General features: G+C 40.0%; 1 protein-coding gene and 1 long non-coding RNA gene across 8 annotated transcripts in view; one reads left to right on the top strand and one right to left on the bottom strand.

The window, feature by feature from the left end:
- The window catches only part of CTNNA3 (catenin alpha 3), a 566,694-nt gene extending 550,416 nt beyond the window's left edge, over positions 1-16,278 (top strand). For 5 of the 6 annotated variants that reach the window (XM_081862982.1, XM_081862983.1, XM_081862976.1 and 2 more), the window contains 2 exons: positions 3,769-3,903; positions 12,164-16,278. In XM_081862982.1, coding sequence (XP_081719108.1) covers positions 3,769-3,903; positions 12,164-12,451 — 423 coding nt within the window. In that variant the 3' untranslated portion in view covers positions 12,452-16,278. Of the gene's footprint in view, positions 1-3,768; positions 3,905-12,163 lie in introns of those variants that run through there. The other variant, XR_014156848.1, reaches the window with a different exon arrangement.
- Positions 1-16,670, bottom strand: part of LOC309342496 — a 578,273-nt gene that overhangs the window by 38,210 nt on the left and 523,393 nt on the right. The gene's annotated exons all lie outside the window — the stretch shown is intronic.

Raw genomic sequence — 16,670 nt, 5'->3', positions numbered from 1 at the left:
TACAGGAAAAACATTACTTCTTATTTTTGGTTAAAGAAATAGGACACAGTGTAATACAAGTGGCCACATTCATTCAGGTTACAACCCATTTTCATTGCAGGTTTAAAATATGTCAGCAACCCTTACTCATAAACTCTAAAAATAAATCTGCTAAGAGCTCATTTGTTTAAATTGCAGAAATATTATTCCCCACTATTAAAGGATAGTTTTGTTTGCACTGGCAACAAGCTACCTGCAAAACTGAAGGGGAACTTCAGGCTCAGGTACCCAAATTCAGAACTGCCAACTGCCTTATAGTCCCAGTCTGATCCCAGACTCCAGACTGCAAGTAAATTGCCCCATTCAGGAGGAAACACCAAAATATCATCTTTGACTATGGGCAAGTAATCAATTTAACAAAGGACAGTAACTCAGCAGCCATAACAATACACTTTATGCTACCATCACAGTGCTGTGGGAGCCAAAGACTTAAAGCAAACTGTAATTAAGATATTTATTTCTTCATTTATATTCCATTTTGTTGCATATCACCAAACTACCATTCAAGGGTACTAGCTGATGATAAAATAACTGAGACAAAAATCACAGTTGTATAATTACAATAAGCACAGTCGTGGGTGTTATTTCGAATAGCTTAAATACAATTTCAACGTATGCACCATTTGATGAGAAGCCACTGAAAGCGGTATCAGGGGCGACAATCCAGCACATTTCATTTTTAATAGGCTTAAGTGTACTTTGATCCGTACTGGATTATGGCCATGATCTGTAGCACTAGCCATTAGTAGAATCAGTACAGCAGCAAAGTAATTTTATGTCCTTGGAAAGTGATGAGATGGAAGTAAAGCAAAACCCAAATAATGCATACTTGAGACAGTTTACAGCATTTTGAATTATGGAATTATATTAACTAACCCCCTCCCCAGCTATTCTGCAAAATGGTTTTACCCATTGAAATCAATGAATATTCTACCATTGTTTTCAGTGAATCTGCCCATTTCAGCTCCACTTGATCATTACTTTTTATTGTGAGAAATGAAATGGCTAATTCTGTTATCATTTGGATGACAGACACTCATTAGAATGAAAGGAATTCTCGTTCCTACGGGAAATATCATGGTAACCATACAATAGCTAACACGACAACTGGTGGTGTCTAATGGTCATATGACACACAACAGTGATTTTAATCTGCATTATACTGCTTAGAGCATTCCCTTTGCTTTTGAAGGGGATCAGAATACATAAACAATTATATATATATAAACACACACACAGGCTATGTTATGGATTTACTTTGAAGTAAGTCCAGCTGAACACAGTGGGGCTTACTTTTAAATAGCAATACATAGAACTGAGAGAGGGGGTTGGGGAGAGACAGTGTGACACTATTATATTGCTCCATGTTGTAGAAAAAGCATATCTATTAGCTACCTATCCAACCAATCACTATGTTGTACAAAAGAGGGCAATCTGCAGATACCATCTTATGAGAAGGTCCATTCTGCGTGATATCAAAACAGACTGTTGTTAATGTGTTGTTATGCACGCTTTGTTGTATTGTAAAAGCTTAACATCAGGATGCTTAGAATCACTGTGGACAATTGTAGAGCTGGAAGGAACCCTGAGGGTCTTCTGGTCCAACCCCCTGCAAAGCAGGTATCTCAACTAGAAGTGGTTCAGAAATTAAATAAATAAAAGTGTTCCAAACATGCATTGCCAGTATACAGGAAGGCAGAAATACGTGCAGAAATTCAAATTTCACACACTCCATGCAACACACACACACACACGCCATCCAGCCAGTTACAAACTCCATTCCCAGTAGCCCAGATTAATATGGAAGTTTATACAAGCTCGCATGTTTCCTCTGTGCAATTCCATATGCTTATCTTACAGCAACACATGCCAAATGCTGGATTGGAATGCCTGTCTTCATTCATCACACTGCGCTGAAAATATTATTGAGCAATGCAGTCTAGTTATTTAAAACAGCCACTCCCATGTATTTTTTTGCACAGTAAATATTATCAACAGGTGTGCCTGAGAATGTCCACATAAAAATATTCATTACTGCATAGACGGAGGAAGGTCAGCTATGTCAGTATTAATTTTACTAATGGATGCATGGACGCAGAGAAGTTTGGACTAATGCTAAATGTCAGTGGGAGCGACTTTACCTTAGCCCTTTCCACCTCCAGATTCTCTGTTGCCTTGTTCCATCTCCAATTGGTCCTGACATCCACTAGGGGAGGAGGACATTTTAGGGAGCAGCAACTGCCATCTCCTTGCATTTGTCAAGTACACCTGAGTGTTACATTTAGAAGTGCTTGGAAGGTATAAAGAAAGGAAGGATGCAGCAGGACATCTACAGGGCTGTGAAGATGAGTATCCAATGTATCAAGTGCTACCTTCTAGTGCTGCTACTCATTTCATTATTGGGTCATTTCAACGAGGTCATGTCACCCTCCGTATTGGATGTTGATGAAATTTGCTGTACACACTTCCCTTATGGTTGAAAGAAACCCCCTTAATTCTCCCCCCCCCCCCATCTCAAACGGTTTTAATTTTATAGCACTTCAATGTTTTGTCAAATCTGCATTGTCTGTCCCTCCAGACCCTTGGCACAAGATACCCTTGTGTACATTTTATTTTTTCCCTCCATAACCAAGGATCAGATCTCTGAAATTTTACACAGAGCTCAATAAAATGATGAGGATTTCAGAAAAAAATACACCAGCACACAAAAGATTTTATAAATGCCTAAATTTTTTAAAATAAATGCACTTGTAGCCTAGTTTTTTGGGTGAAAAAAACTAGGTTTCGAAAAGCTGAATTTACAGCGTGTGGGCATGATGCAACCCAAAGTTTTTGATGTTGAAAATTATTGCAAAGACATGCTCTTTCTCGATAAACAATGAAATTTATGGTTTTTTTATTCCTTGTAATGAAAATTTTACATTTTTGGACGTGGGGGAGGGAGGGAATGGCTACTGGGTAGCCATTTTGTACAACTTTCCTACAATCCATAGCTGTAATAGAAAAAATTAATGAAACCACGTTGTTCATCTTAAAAATTAAAATAATAAAGATTTTTTCGAGAGGGCAGGCATGTTTTAACTTTGGGATATTTGAATTTGAAGTTATGAAAATTAGAACATTATATGCTGACATATAAGGAAATAAGACCTAGCAAGAAAAAAATCCAAAAAAAGTAAAAATTGAGTATTATATACAAATTTGAGTACATCAAATTAGGCTTAAATTATTTTTAAAATATTCATTTCAGAAATATTAAAAATATTTAGAAAACATATTCAGTAACCTGAATATGTTTATATAACCACATTGGTTCTACCACCAATATAATAGAATAAAATGTTATCATAATTATTTTCTTGCAAAAGAAACATGGCATAATCAAATGATGATACAAAAGAGCAAGATTAGACTAGGGCATGATGTTCAATGTGTGCTCTTGAACCGGACATGAAAAAATCCAGTCATGTCAGGGTCAAGGATTTGAGAATGTGATTCATTTGAGTTAAGAAAAAAAAAAGTTTTTTGTAGCATGCACCTTATAGGTAGTGTATATTTAGAGAACCATTGTTTAAAATGGGAGTTTGTAGCATGGATGCCTGCTTTTCAAGTAAAACTTTTTTTAAAAAAATACTACTATATGTATGCGGTCTCTTGGACCGGATTTACCTATATTCCAAAAAATAAAAATTGCTAGCAAAATGAAATATTTTTTTCTTCTTTTTTTAGTGTCAAGACCCATCATGTAAGCAGGACTTACTGGCTTATCTAGAACAGATCAAACTGTATTCCCACCAGCTCAAAATCTGCAGTCAAGTTAAAGCTGAAATACAGAATTTAGGCGGAGAACTCATCATGTCAGCAGTAAGTGCAAATTGTCCTGAGGTCATTTCATTATACCATTATCTTCTGGTTACAACCTGCACTATAATCAGACAAAATGTCAGATCCATGAGACGAATATTTTAGTCTCTTGTGGGTGCGGCAGTTTAGCCCACATTTGGAAGGAATACATACATAGATACATGTGAATATTCTAATGTACACTGTATTTGTTGCCTCAGCATAAAGATCTTTCAGGCTAGATCGGGGGGTGGGGGTGGGGAGAGATACATTTGATAGCAGCATTATTAGTGTAGTGCACCAATTTCAAGACATGCTGCATTACCAAATAATTACTTAAAATAGCAGGTAGACTTCGCATTACTCACATAGAAAACAATGGGAGAAAGTGGGGTGCATTTGTTGCTGTACTAGAGCAAAATCAAGAAAAAGGCTGATACTATATGGTGGTTATGCCAAAGTTATGCCACTGCACAAGTGTAGGATTGGTATTAAAAAACCCCAGCATGTTTAGATTCAATTTTAGTTAAATATTCCTTCTGTACACGATCCCATCCTGTTTATTTAAATGTGGCATTACTGTATAATTCTTTACTCATTTCTTGCCATCATACCTTGCCATCCTTTTCATTATGAGGAATATCAATGCACTGCAGGAAATATGTGAGAAAGATGAATTGTCCCAGTGACTGAGAATACAAAAATGATACTTTCCTCCAGTGGTTCCCTTCATTCTTATAACAATAAACACTCTGTGAATATGTTTAGTGGGAGATGCATAGGAGAAAACAAACCTGTTGGTAAAGTGGCAGAATCAACATTCATAGAACCAATTGCTGAGCTACCGTAGTGAACGACTGACCACTCTTCTACTACTGTTAATAGCTTGAGAATGAAGTATAAAATTAGGGGGCACGGGTGGTGCTGTGGTCTAAACTACTGGGCCTCTTGGGCTTGCCGGTCAGAAGGTCAGCGGTTTGAATCTGTGTGATGAGGTGAGCTCCCATTGCTCTATCCCAGCTTCTGCCAACCTAGCAGTTTGAAAGCACACTAGTGTAAGTAGATAAATAGGTACCACTGCAGCAGGAAAATAAATGGAAGCATCAAGGTGTCCTGTTGCACCAGAAGTGGTTTAGTCATATTGGCCACATAAGCCGGAAAGCTGTGGACGAACGCCGACTCCCTCGGCCTGAAAAGCGAGATGAGTGCCTCACCCCATAGCCACCTTTGGCTGGACTTAACTGTCCAGGGGTCCTTTACCTTTACATTATAAAGTTTGAGAGCTTATCATTTAGGTATGTTCCATGGCAAATGGCAAATAGCTTTAACAACTATAACAAAGAGACTTGAACTGCAATAGGAATGCAGTAACAGTAATTCAGATTTTTGCAAAACAACATGGTGGAGTTTTTGGGGGGATGTGGGATATTGTTTTTCATGCAGTATAACTTATTAAAGCTGTAAATAGAAACAGCCTTCATAAAAACAACTGCAATCCTTTCTGCTTACTCACTGCTCTCCAAGCTTTTGCATGTGTAAAAAAATGGTTTACTAATGTGCTCACTTTCTTGTGATCGCAGAGGAAAAGTCCTTGCTGGTGATCCATACTTGCGGAGTAATAGAAATGTAGAATTGGAAGGGGTCCCAAGGGCCATCTAGCTAACCTTCTGCAATGTAGGAATCTCAACTCGATCATACATGACAGATGGCCGTCCAACCTCTGCTTCAAAATCTCCAAGGATTGAGAGTCCACCACCTCTTATGAGAGTCTGTTCCACTGCCAAACAGCTCTTATTCCAGGGCATGCAGAAGAGAGGTTCAAACATTACTCCCCCACTACAGTTGGTCTCTAAGGTGCTACTGGACAATTTTTAAAATTTTTTAAAATATATTTTGACTGCGTCAGACCAACACGGCTACCTACCTGGATCCCCAACCATATTTTGCCAACATGGGCAAGGGCTGTTTGGGGTCAGCCACAGGAAGGTTGAACAAGCCCTGGCAAGGAGAAGCTGAGAATAAGACATCAGTCACAACCAAACAATCCTACACGTTCTTCTAATAAAGTTCTTCTAATGCTGTAAGGTAAACAGAAAACTGCTAACACATCCAGCTTTTCATAATCATCCTAAATACCACCAACTGGCATAATGACAAATGAACTGCTAAATAGAAGAGAACATCTGACAGAAAATCAATGCAGCAGGCGAGAAGAAAGAAAACTATTTCACTTTAGGCAAGTCCTTTTTTATATTGTGAATTTTCCACCTTCTTCTCCTGACCTTCTGCACAACCATACACACACATATCCCAAGAGTTCTCCCCTGCAGTCTGCTCTTTAACTTGGTATGCTCTTAGACTGATATCTTTTTTTCACACCAAGCTAATGATAAGTATCTACATAGGCATGAGAATTATGTCCCCTGGAACCATTATCTGAAACCTGGGGTTGCTCCTGGGTCCATCTTTGTTAATAGTGGCCAGCAGTGCTGTTAAAGGTATCGGTTGGTTGCTTGAGAGCAATCAGGCAATATGCCTCAATAGTCTGTTCTAAAGCTTTCTTATTAGTGATAAAAACCTTTAGAATGCAGAGCGCCTATATTCCGTGTCTTGCTCATTCACTGGCAGAATCTGAGAGTGGGCGGTCCTTAAACCTTCCCCAGCAGAGTAGTTTCTTGACCCCCAGTCTGTGCCGTCCCTCTCTGCACGGAAGCTTTCTGCGCAAGGAAGGCTTGGGTAACAGGGCACCTCCCTCCTCCCCGCTTTGCTCCAGCAAGGTGTCCTGGCACCGCCTTGCCTCCTCCGCCCCCTGCATCTCCTCTCCACTAGAGGCGTGGCTACCTTCCTCTGCCGAGGAAGTGCTGCTTCCCACGATCTTTGGGGGCTCTCTGTAATCCATCTGGCTTTTCCCCTCTCGCCCCTGAGCGGATGGCAGTTCCCTGACAAGTGCCTTCAACCAGCTTTGGCTGGTACGCCAGTTGGGGTCATTCCTCAGCTGAACCTTATCCCATCCCATGCCATTTATTTTATCCCTTTCTCCCTGTCCTTTTGCATTCACTTCTTCCTCTTAAGCAGCTTTCCGCTCGTATCCCTTTCCTTTCTTTTCACAGTTTATGTAGACAACAACAACAACATTTTATCTGACTTTATCATTTCCTTAAAACTTTCTTAGTCCTTTTTCTCTCAGAGGAGGGAGACCTTCCTTCCCACTCTCCCCAACTTATCTTTTCCTGGTCTCTGCCCAACCCACTTTATTCAGGATGCAAGGAGCTGCTGGTCCAACTTAAGGCTATATGGCGTGACTAATGGGCGGAGGTAGTGATGGGCAGGCAGTGGCACTGAGGTTCACCGGAAAGTGGCCCAAGGCTTATGGTTTGAGAAAACGCTGCCTTAGAAAGCTACACATTCATTGTCTTTGTTCCTCAGAAGTTTTAATTGTTTGGCTTGCCTCAGAACAGATTTTGGATGGTTCAGGAGAACCTACCCACCGTTCCTTTTTCACTGCTGCTTTTGATGTACAGATAATTGATTTCTGGCCAATTCTAACTATGTATAGCTTTTGCCAAACTCAGTTACGTGTTGACCTTCTGCTTAAATTGTATTCCTTATGGCCTGCCCTTTTCTCTTCCAGTTTCCCTTCTCTGCCAGAATTTGCTACAGATATTCAGCAGCTGCAGTAATGGCATGGAAGGCAAAATGTAGATGGAATTGAAGAACATTCATTAGTCTTCTCGTTTGTACACTTTGAAACTGATTCTGATTTCCATGACCAGACTATGGGTTAAATTATTTGGCTGTAAATATTGAAATACTTCAGAGGTGACTGGATTTCAGTTGGAGGGGAGCATAGGAATGACATATCAAGCTCTTATTTGTCCTGTCAGTCTAAGGATCAAAGAAGAAATGCTTTTACTTCTGCTGATTACAGTTTAACCTGCATTTCCCCCAATTTTCTTACACTCTGCTTTTTCCTCTAGGGTGGCAGCCTGGAGAAGACATATTGATATAAAGTGCAGCAAAACAATTCTCATATTAAGCACAGAAAAGAAAATTGGTCTGAAGCAAGGATGCAGAAGCATCTTGTAAAGGAGTGGGGAGGGCAGGAATCTCTCCATCTGGAGATGCCCCAGGCATGACAGGCCAAGGTCAATCTCTGCTCCAACTCTTCCTTTGCTCACAATGCTCGCCAGTCACACCAGACCCCTCTGCCTATTCCCCTTCTTACACTGTCACAATGCTTCGAATTTGCATGGAGCTGAGTAAGGGCAGGGGAGGGGATGGCAGGGGAGGGGAGGGCAGGGAGAACAGTGGCAGGGGCAGGGAGTTTGCAGCAAAATCTGGTCTGGATCAAAATCGTATGGCATGCCACCTTAGGGCAGGGGTTTGCCTTCATAAGAGCCACCATGCACATGGATTGGCAGAAACAGCTCACTAGGTGGGGGAGAACCCCTATGCTAGCTTCCTGGCAGGTGGGTTGCTGTTACTTAATGGGAAATGTCAGGGAGCTTGACTCAGTGGAAACTCACAGGCAGAGCCAATCTGGTACTCCAACAACATGCCAAAATACCCAATAGTCATACCTCTCCCCCCCACCCCCAGTAAGCAATAGCAACTCACCTGTCAGGAAACTAGCATAGCATCCATGGACGTAGCCAGGATTTGGGGGGGGGGCAGGACTTTTGTGGGCCTCCCAGAAGTGATGTGTTTAGTCTGTTAGTTAAGTGTTTCTATTGTTTTACTTGATCAGAGGGGCAGCTGCCCCCCTGCGCCCCCTTGGCTATGCCCATGATAGCATCTCTGCCCCACTCTCAAATTTATTTTGCATATGAAATGGGGCTTGACAATTTCCTGACTATATTTGGAAGGGGGAAAGTGGTGATTTATATCAGAGTATGCCTGATAAAAGGTGCATACATTTTTTTCTCAGGAAGAGGATGCTGATGGCAAAGTGTCATCTAAGAAGCATCCTTGAAAGATTAACTTCAGGGTGCTGTAAAGAAATATTTTGTCTATTTTGTGTTTATGTGGATTCTCGTTTCATCAGTTTTCTCTGGATATGATGGCATGAGGCCTTGAAGAGGCTGTAGAGAATAGCAGAGAAAGACAAAAAGGTATCCCAGTGACTATTGTCCTTGAGTACGTTAGATTCCCTGCAGAACGTTACTCAGAGATGTATGGAACAGGCTGTGGGTAAAACTATAAACTATGCTTGCTGTAATGTGCAAGGACTAAAGGACTGTGACTGAACCACAAATCTACTACAATTCATGTTCATTTCCATCTGCAGCCTGACCTGGGGGTGGGTGTAATTATGTAATTTGTTTTAAAAATAGTGTTTTTTGAAGGGGAAGAATGCAGATACCAGTCGATGTAGAATTTTAGTACTGGAAATCAGTGAAGTATTGTTTGTTTGGAACCGACTTTCTACCCTAAAGTGTAGTCAAGGTGGCTCCTTGTACAACAGCCCAAAATAATAAAATGCAAAGTCAAATATACAAACCAACAACAAAACAGAATAGTAAAAGGCAATCATTAAAACGCTGCCAAGAATGCCAAATTAAAAGAATGCTCACTGGAGTAAATTGTCTTCATCTCTGGAATGAGCTTGCATGGTTTTCTCCTTTCCATAACTCTCTGAGTAGGTTAACGTAAAAGGTGATGACTATTATAAGCTCATGTCCAACAAGGGATTAAAACCTGAGCCTTCCCAGTCCTAGTCTTCCCGACACACCAGCCATTACACATACTAGAGCTGCGTATGCACCATACAGTTAAAGTGGCTTCCTCTGAAGAAACATGGGAACTGCAGTTTACCCCTCACAAAGCTACAATCCCCAGAACCCTTAACACAATTCCCTTCTTGGGGGGGGAGGGGAGTCATGTGTTTAGTTCTCAGTTGTCCAAATTTTATTTATTTTTCTCACTACACACAAGACAAACACATGCCCTCTAACACTGATACATACTGACATACAGGCAGGCAGTCATCCTGTGGCAGAAATGGCATGGGCAACTGGAGTTTGGGGCATGTCTGGGTAGAAGAAATAGGGTTAGCATTGGCAAAGAACCAATGAGTCCACAATCCCCTAGCCTCTCCAGTGGTGCCAGGGCCTGTACGGTGCCATATGCACATGATAGAGCAAGCATTATAGTGGACCTCTCTTATTCTTTGGACTCAGTGAAAGGCATACTCACTGAAAATGACTGGTCACTGCTGTTGTGCATATCACAAGAAAAAAACCCAAATGCAGCTTCCTGAGCACTACAAAATTCATTCTGATCACATTCTCATGATGCAGTACAAATTCTTATCACTTAATTCCATAGTAGCTTTTGAAACAAATTGTGTTCGGGAGTTACAAAAGCCAAACTTCAAAACATGTTCAGAATAATCAGATGGATCTTCAAGAGGAGGTGGGCAGAAACCCCAGAACACAGTATTCTTTAAAATTATTCAAAAAGGAGCTGCATTTCTAAATTGAAATTGTCAACCTTATAATTAAATATGAGCACAGTGACTCTTCGAAGCTTAAAAGTTATTCATTCAGGTTATTGATATGAATTACAGTAAATTTATCCCTTGCCAATTTTCTAGTGCAAAATGACAACAGCAAAGGCAGCTTAAGCTGGAGGTGGAATTCATAGCACATGGAAAGAAATGCTGAAGAATTTTAACATTCACCAAGAGGCTCATACACAAAAATGAAATATGACACAGTTCAAATGCTATGCAGTCCATGTTGGAAATCATCTGCCTAAAAGTCTTCTGCTCTTCTAGAGTTCCAGAATTCCTCCCCCAACTTAGGTGTATTTAAACAGTGGCACAATACATCTACAGGAATTTTCTGTTGTTTAACTGGCATATATTTCTGGTAATACTGTACTGCTCCTTTATTCACTTTTTTAAAGCTTGTGTTATGTATTATGCTTTTATGACACTGTGAGTTGTCTTGAATGGGCTATGCCCCCAAAGGCAGGCTATAAATAATGTTATAAATAAATAATACAAAACTAGCTGCAAAACTAGAAAGGCAAGGCTCACTGTAGTCTTGAGCAATTAGAGCTTGTTGCTTTCTATTACTAAGCAGCAAAGCTGAACTCCTTTGTTGTTAAATCTTATTTGCTATATCAACACCGACTTTAAAAGTTTACTGTGAAAAAAGAAACAGGGAAAATACTAGCATGAGGAAGAATGATCCCGGCCAGGATGCCATCGCAGCTGCCCCCCTGCCCCGGAGCATGAAGCTCCGCCCCTGGCTGAGGGTAGTATCGAACTATCTGATAGGGCTACATGTGTCCCACCATAGCTGTTGTATGAGGATATGTTGCAACCAATACGTTGCATAATTCCCAGCTGCAGAGACAGAGTTTGAAGCCTGCTTCAAAGTCCCAAAGCAGAATTAGGGGTGAGAAAATGTTAAGAGAAAAAACTTATGGATGTAAGAGGATTTTATTTAGAAACTGGCATCAGTTCCTGAATGTTCTGGATAACTGTGTGTTTCCTCCACAGAGAATGAAAGCAATATGTGTGTAAACATACACCATTCATAAAAATACTAAAATATAGTGTGTGCTTTCAGTTTGTTTCTAAAAACTTGTATCCATTGGTTTCTTTTTCTCCATTTTTTGGAGACATGGCACAGTTGTCCTACTCCTCATTAGAATGACACAATAATCCAGACATATAGTTCCATTACCTACATATGTCCTAAAGGTTTTGTTGATTTTAATATTTGCTTTTAATTATGATGGTTTAATAGGTATATTTGATTTTAGCCAAGTTTTATCTATCTTTCTATTATTTATGCATCGCTTTGAGAACATTTTGATCAAGCAGTTAATATTTTTTCTATATAAACCTTCTCAATCAAATTTGCAGACCTCGGAAATCACAAAAGATCAGGGGATTAAAAGATGTTTAACATCATTTCTAAGCCAAATTATAGCCAAAATTATATTTGTGATTTAGTGATTCTACTGTATTGTTCTTGGGTTTGTTTGTTAAATTGTGCTGTCTTTAGGTTTCCAGTAAGAAAAGACTGGCTGTAATGCTTTACAAATGCAAAAAGAAATGTCCACTGTTAAAGTAACTCTGTCCTCACCTCAAGCTTCTATTTATCCAACATTGCAAATAACTTTTGACCCTTCTGCATTCATGTTGGCTTATTCCTTACATGGAATGCACAAATGGAAACAAAGATCACCTGTATTTTAAATGTTTGTTTTTGATTACAGCTCGCTTGATTTCTGAGGCTGTTAACAGTTGTGTTTCTGATTACAGTTGGACAGCGTGACTTCACTAATTCAGGCTGCCAAGAACTTGATGAATGCCGTGGTGCAGACAGTGAAGATGTCCTATATCGCCTCTACGAAAATTATCAGAATTCAAAGTCCTGCTGGCCCACGACACCCTGTGGTGATGTGGCGGATGAAGGCTCCAGAAAAGAAGCCTTTGATTAAGAGAGAGAAGCCAGAGGAAATCTATGCAGCTGTCAGGAAAGGGTCGGCTAAGAAGAAAATCCATCCCGTTCAAATCATGAGTGAATTTAGAGGAAGAGAAATAAACTGAAATTATTATTCTGTTCACTGCACAAGTTTCCTACACCAAGAGGCTGCTTGTTCTGTGTAGTTATTTTTTCACTTCTCTAATCCTACAAGTAAAGTAATAGTTGATGTTCTCGTTTTACATATGTTTAACATTTACATTACATTAGGTTATATTCATTTGTACACGATGAAGCAGCCTATGACTTTTTAAACCCACTTTTCAGTCATTGCCATCATATCTTTTAACACGATTTCTTCTGTTTTGAAGAGTGCTTTAATTTTGATCACTCACTCACCCCATTATTTAATATATTTGATCTGGAATCTCACTATTTTGAACACAATATTAGGAAAACAAAATAGTATCACAATGTGCCATGTTTAATCCAAAAATAAAAATAAAAATAGCATTTGTTCAAAGCTTTGCATTGTTCACAGCACTTCACGCACAATATATACATTTAAAACAACCTTTGTTGTCCCCCAGGTTTCAGAAAGGGGCTGAGGCAGCTTGATAAGAGGTTGTCTAATAATGTCACCTAGGGACTTCATGGTTAAGGAGGAAAGGATCAGTCTATTTTCACTCCATGATGCAGAAAAATTCATATTGCAAAGAATGAATTCTTAGAACATCCTTATTTGTGGTTGTGGATTTGATTATGGGATGTTACTGTTCACACTCTTAAGAACTGCACTGCAGCAACTCTCACATTATTTCTAGTGGGATAGTTAATAAGACTAGATTTTTGCTCATGTTATGAAATACTGGCTTAATTAAAGTCAATGGGTGGCCTTCAGAAAAATCTTAAAATAATCAGCACTACAAGGATAATGTATAATTGGACCAGCTGTTCAAGTGATGGAAACTGATACAGCTACAGGGTGTGTTGGACTTCAGGAGCAAAAAGGAAACCTTGTTCTTCAAACCAGTCTTCTCCTGCTCCTTTCATAGCTCTCTGTTTTTTGGAGGAGGCTTGCTGATTCATCCAACGCTCTACTGTTTTACCTTCCTTCCTTAAAACCCACTAGTCCTGCTTAACAATGAAAAATATATAAACCTGAAGAAAATGGAAGTTTTAACTATCTAGTAATGAACAACTAAGGTATCCCGCAGAGTGATGAAATTTAATATCTCATAGGAGGAGAAATTATAAAAATGTAAAACATGTATTGAGTTTGCGAGATGTTTTCTCCTGCTTTTTTCCTGTTTCCCCAGGTGATGTTTTGACAGAACTCTACCAGCTGGCACAATGGCTTCAATGATCAAATGCATATTCCATTTGGTTGATGTGATGCTGTCATATAGTTGTACAATATATAGTTAGGGAACCAAAACTGTTAAAACTAAAATAATCGAAGTATTTTAGTCTCCCTGAGGCCAACATACTAAATCCCTCTTGAAACACTAAAGGATTGAAATAATCATTGTCAAAGAGAAAGCCACCATTTGTTTCAACATCATCAAAAATGAAAATGATTATATAAATTTCTATATAATTTATATGAATACTAGGATAATTGCACCTTTCATAAGATCCATTTAACTAGCCCTCATTTGGGGGGGGGGAGAGAAGCCTTGATATGATGGAGCAGCAAACCATTTTTGTAAATGACCCAAAAATCACCTTTATTTGTGACACTATGATAAATTGAAATGTAATGTAAGGAGACGGCTCAGTATATAAACGTCTTTTCCTGTGGTGTCCCAGTTCTCAAAATGTGACAATTCAGAAGCAGAAATAGCTTTGTGAATTATTACATTTAATGTTTTTCAAAGTATACACCAAAGATGAAAGAGCTTTTGAACTCCTTGATTATCAGATGTTTTGAACAAAGTCAGCTATATCACTGTGAACTTCCTTCATTCCACCGTCTCTGCTACCCTCTGTCTCTCAGGACATGGTCGGATGTTACTTTTCTGAACACAACATGAAAGGAGAGTAGGACCCTGTCCTGTGCTTATGTGCCTACACCTCTCCTTCCTGAATAAGAAAGCAGTATCTGACATAACCAAATGCCATGCTTACTTGCACCAAGGATCTACCTAACTGTACTGTTTCTCACTCACAAGCCTGAAACTAGCTCCCTTTCCATACCAGAAAGTTGGCTTTCAGCGCCCATAATCTATCAATGACCTACAGATTTAAGCAGGAGGTGCCCTATTTAGACACTCTGCTTACATCAGGTGTGGGGAACTGGCACTGGTTAGTGGACCATATTCTGAGCTCTCCTATTGATGGCAGGCCACTTTGAGAGGTGGGCAGGGCCAGTCCAGTAGGACTGACATCCCTTATATCACTGACATCAAGCCCTACCTTTTGCAAGTTTCAGCTGTGTTCCCCATGGGGAACTCAATAGTGCAGCCATTCCAGCAGACTTGAAGGAGGTGGCTTCAACTCCTGCCTTGGGCAGGGTATGGATGTGCTACTATGTTTTCTATGGGGAATACCATAGCTCAGCTGATCCCAGCAGGCCTGCACTCAAGGCCAATCAACAGCAGTGGTAGTAATCTCCCTGACATGTTAAGGAGCACACATGAATCTACCTGCCCCACACCTGACATCATGCCACACTTGATATCACATACGACAGCAGGTGGGCATAATTATGGGAAAACAGCCTCACAGGCCCAACTGTGGACTTGCTAGGCCTAAAAATCCCAGCAGACTGGAGTTTCCACACCCTTGGATTAAACATAAAACTACATGCAAGCTAAGAGAATGGGGACATGTGCACTAAGCTCTCCCCCCCCCCAATGACCCTTCCAAGTCATGGAGGGTGAAGGCATAAAGTGAGGAGCTTCCTCTACTTGTGGAAGTTTCCTGAACATTTTAAAACCCAAAATATGCAGGTGCAACTTAGCACCACTTGTGTACCTGTGCACATGTTTTACATGCAAGCAAAAATGCCCCCCAAGGCCCTTTTCTGAGTTCTGGATGCTCTCATGTTGGCTCTTCGTGGGGCATAAAATAGCAGATTCCTCCTTATGCTGTATAATGTGGAATTAAGTTTAAAATATAATAGTTGCTTCCTCCACTTCTAGTGGATTTCATAAACTGGAGGGGGGAGTTCTTAAAACTCAGCAGCAACAAAGCTTCACATCTGTTACAGTGGTTGCTAGGAAACTGTTAACAATTTCCTGGAAAATGTATTAGAAATGTTGGCCCTCAATGCTTTTGTGATTCGTTAGTGAGTGTAAGTAGGGGTGACATGAAAGGATACTAAATCTGCTTTCTCCACTCTACTACTACTACTACTACTACTACTACTACTACTACTTCTTCTTCTTCTTCTTCTTCTTCTTCTTCTTCTTCTTTTGTAGGTACTAAGGTAAAGAACAGTGGGTTGTATCCAAAGTAGTGCTAAGCAACTCAATCTACCAGTGCAAGGATTTATGCTCACATAACGGAATTTCCCACCTTCTCTGGACAGAAACCAGTGATGGGACCTGCAGCCACCATCTGAGGATGCCATGTGCCAATGCCAGGCCTGGCTGAGATGATATGGCAGTATTAGTCATACCAGCACCTTCATGTGAGGAGTGGGCAGATGACTGGTGTGATTTGTGCAAATCAGGGATGCAGTAATCCTATCAATTGCAGCAAATTACACATTCTAGCTGGAACCAGAGTTCTCACAACTGGCACCACAATATGAAATGGTTGTGGACATCAGAGTTGCTCCCTCAGAAACTCAAATTCCACAAGGCTAAGGTTGCAGATATTTTGTTTAAAGCCTTTCACTTCTTGGAGTCATGTCTTTGTTTCAGCTTACTTTGATGTTGATGAGTCATGGCGTGACTTACATTACTAATCAAGCTGAAATAAATATTGTTTGGCACACACAGAAGTAATTCACTCCTGGTTTTTTCTATTATAGTTTCAGTTTATTATAGTTTCTGGGCAATATTAGGTAATATTAGAAAATGTGAAGGAACAAGGTAACTGGGTACAAAGGAGAAGGGAAGGTCCAAGGAGACAATACTAACATGGCTATCTATCTGTCAAGAAAAAAAGGACTGTCCATTGCTATGGGATCTTATTGAGAAAATAAGCATCTCTGAAAGTGAACTGTGTCTCCAAGCTCACCCTGAGAATAACAAAACAACCCTGTGCTAGTGTGACACAAGATTCTGCTGGTTAACCTACTCCATAATTGGAATGTTTCTCCAATTATATCCCATAATATACTTCAAGGCAAAATACAAGAAAGCAGAAGGATGATGCAGTAATCGTGTGTTA

The sequence above is a fragment of the Podarcis erhardii genome (assembly GCF_964252035.2).
Source record: "Podarcis erhardii genome assembly, chromosome: 5".
Lineage (NCBI taxonomy): Eukaryota > Metazoa > Chordata > Lepidosauria > Squamata > Lacertidae > Podarcis > Podarcis erhardii.
The sequence above is the reverse complement of the archived record's forward strand: the minus strand, read 5'-3'. Positions and strand labels throughout refer to the sequence as shown.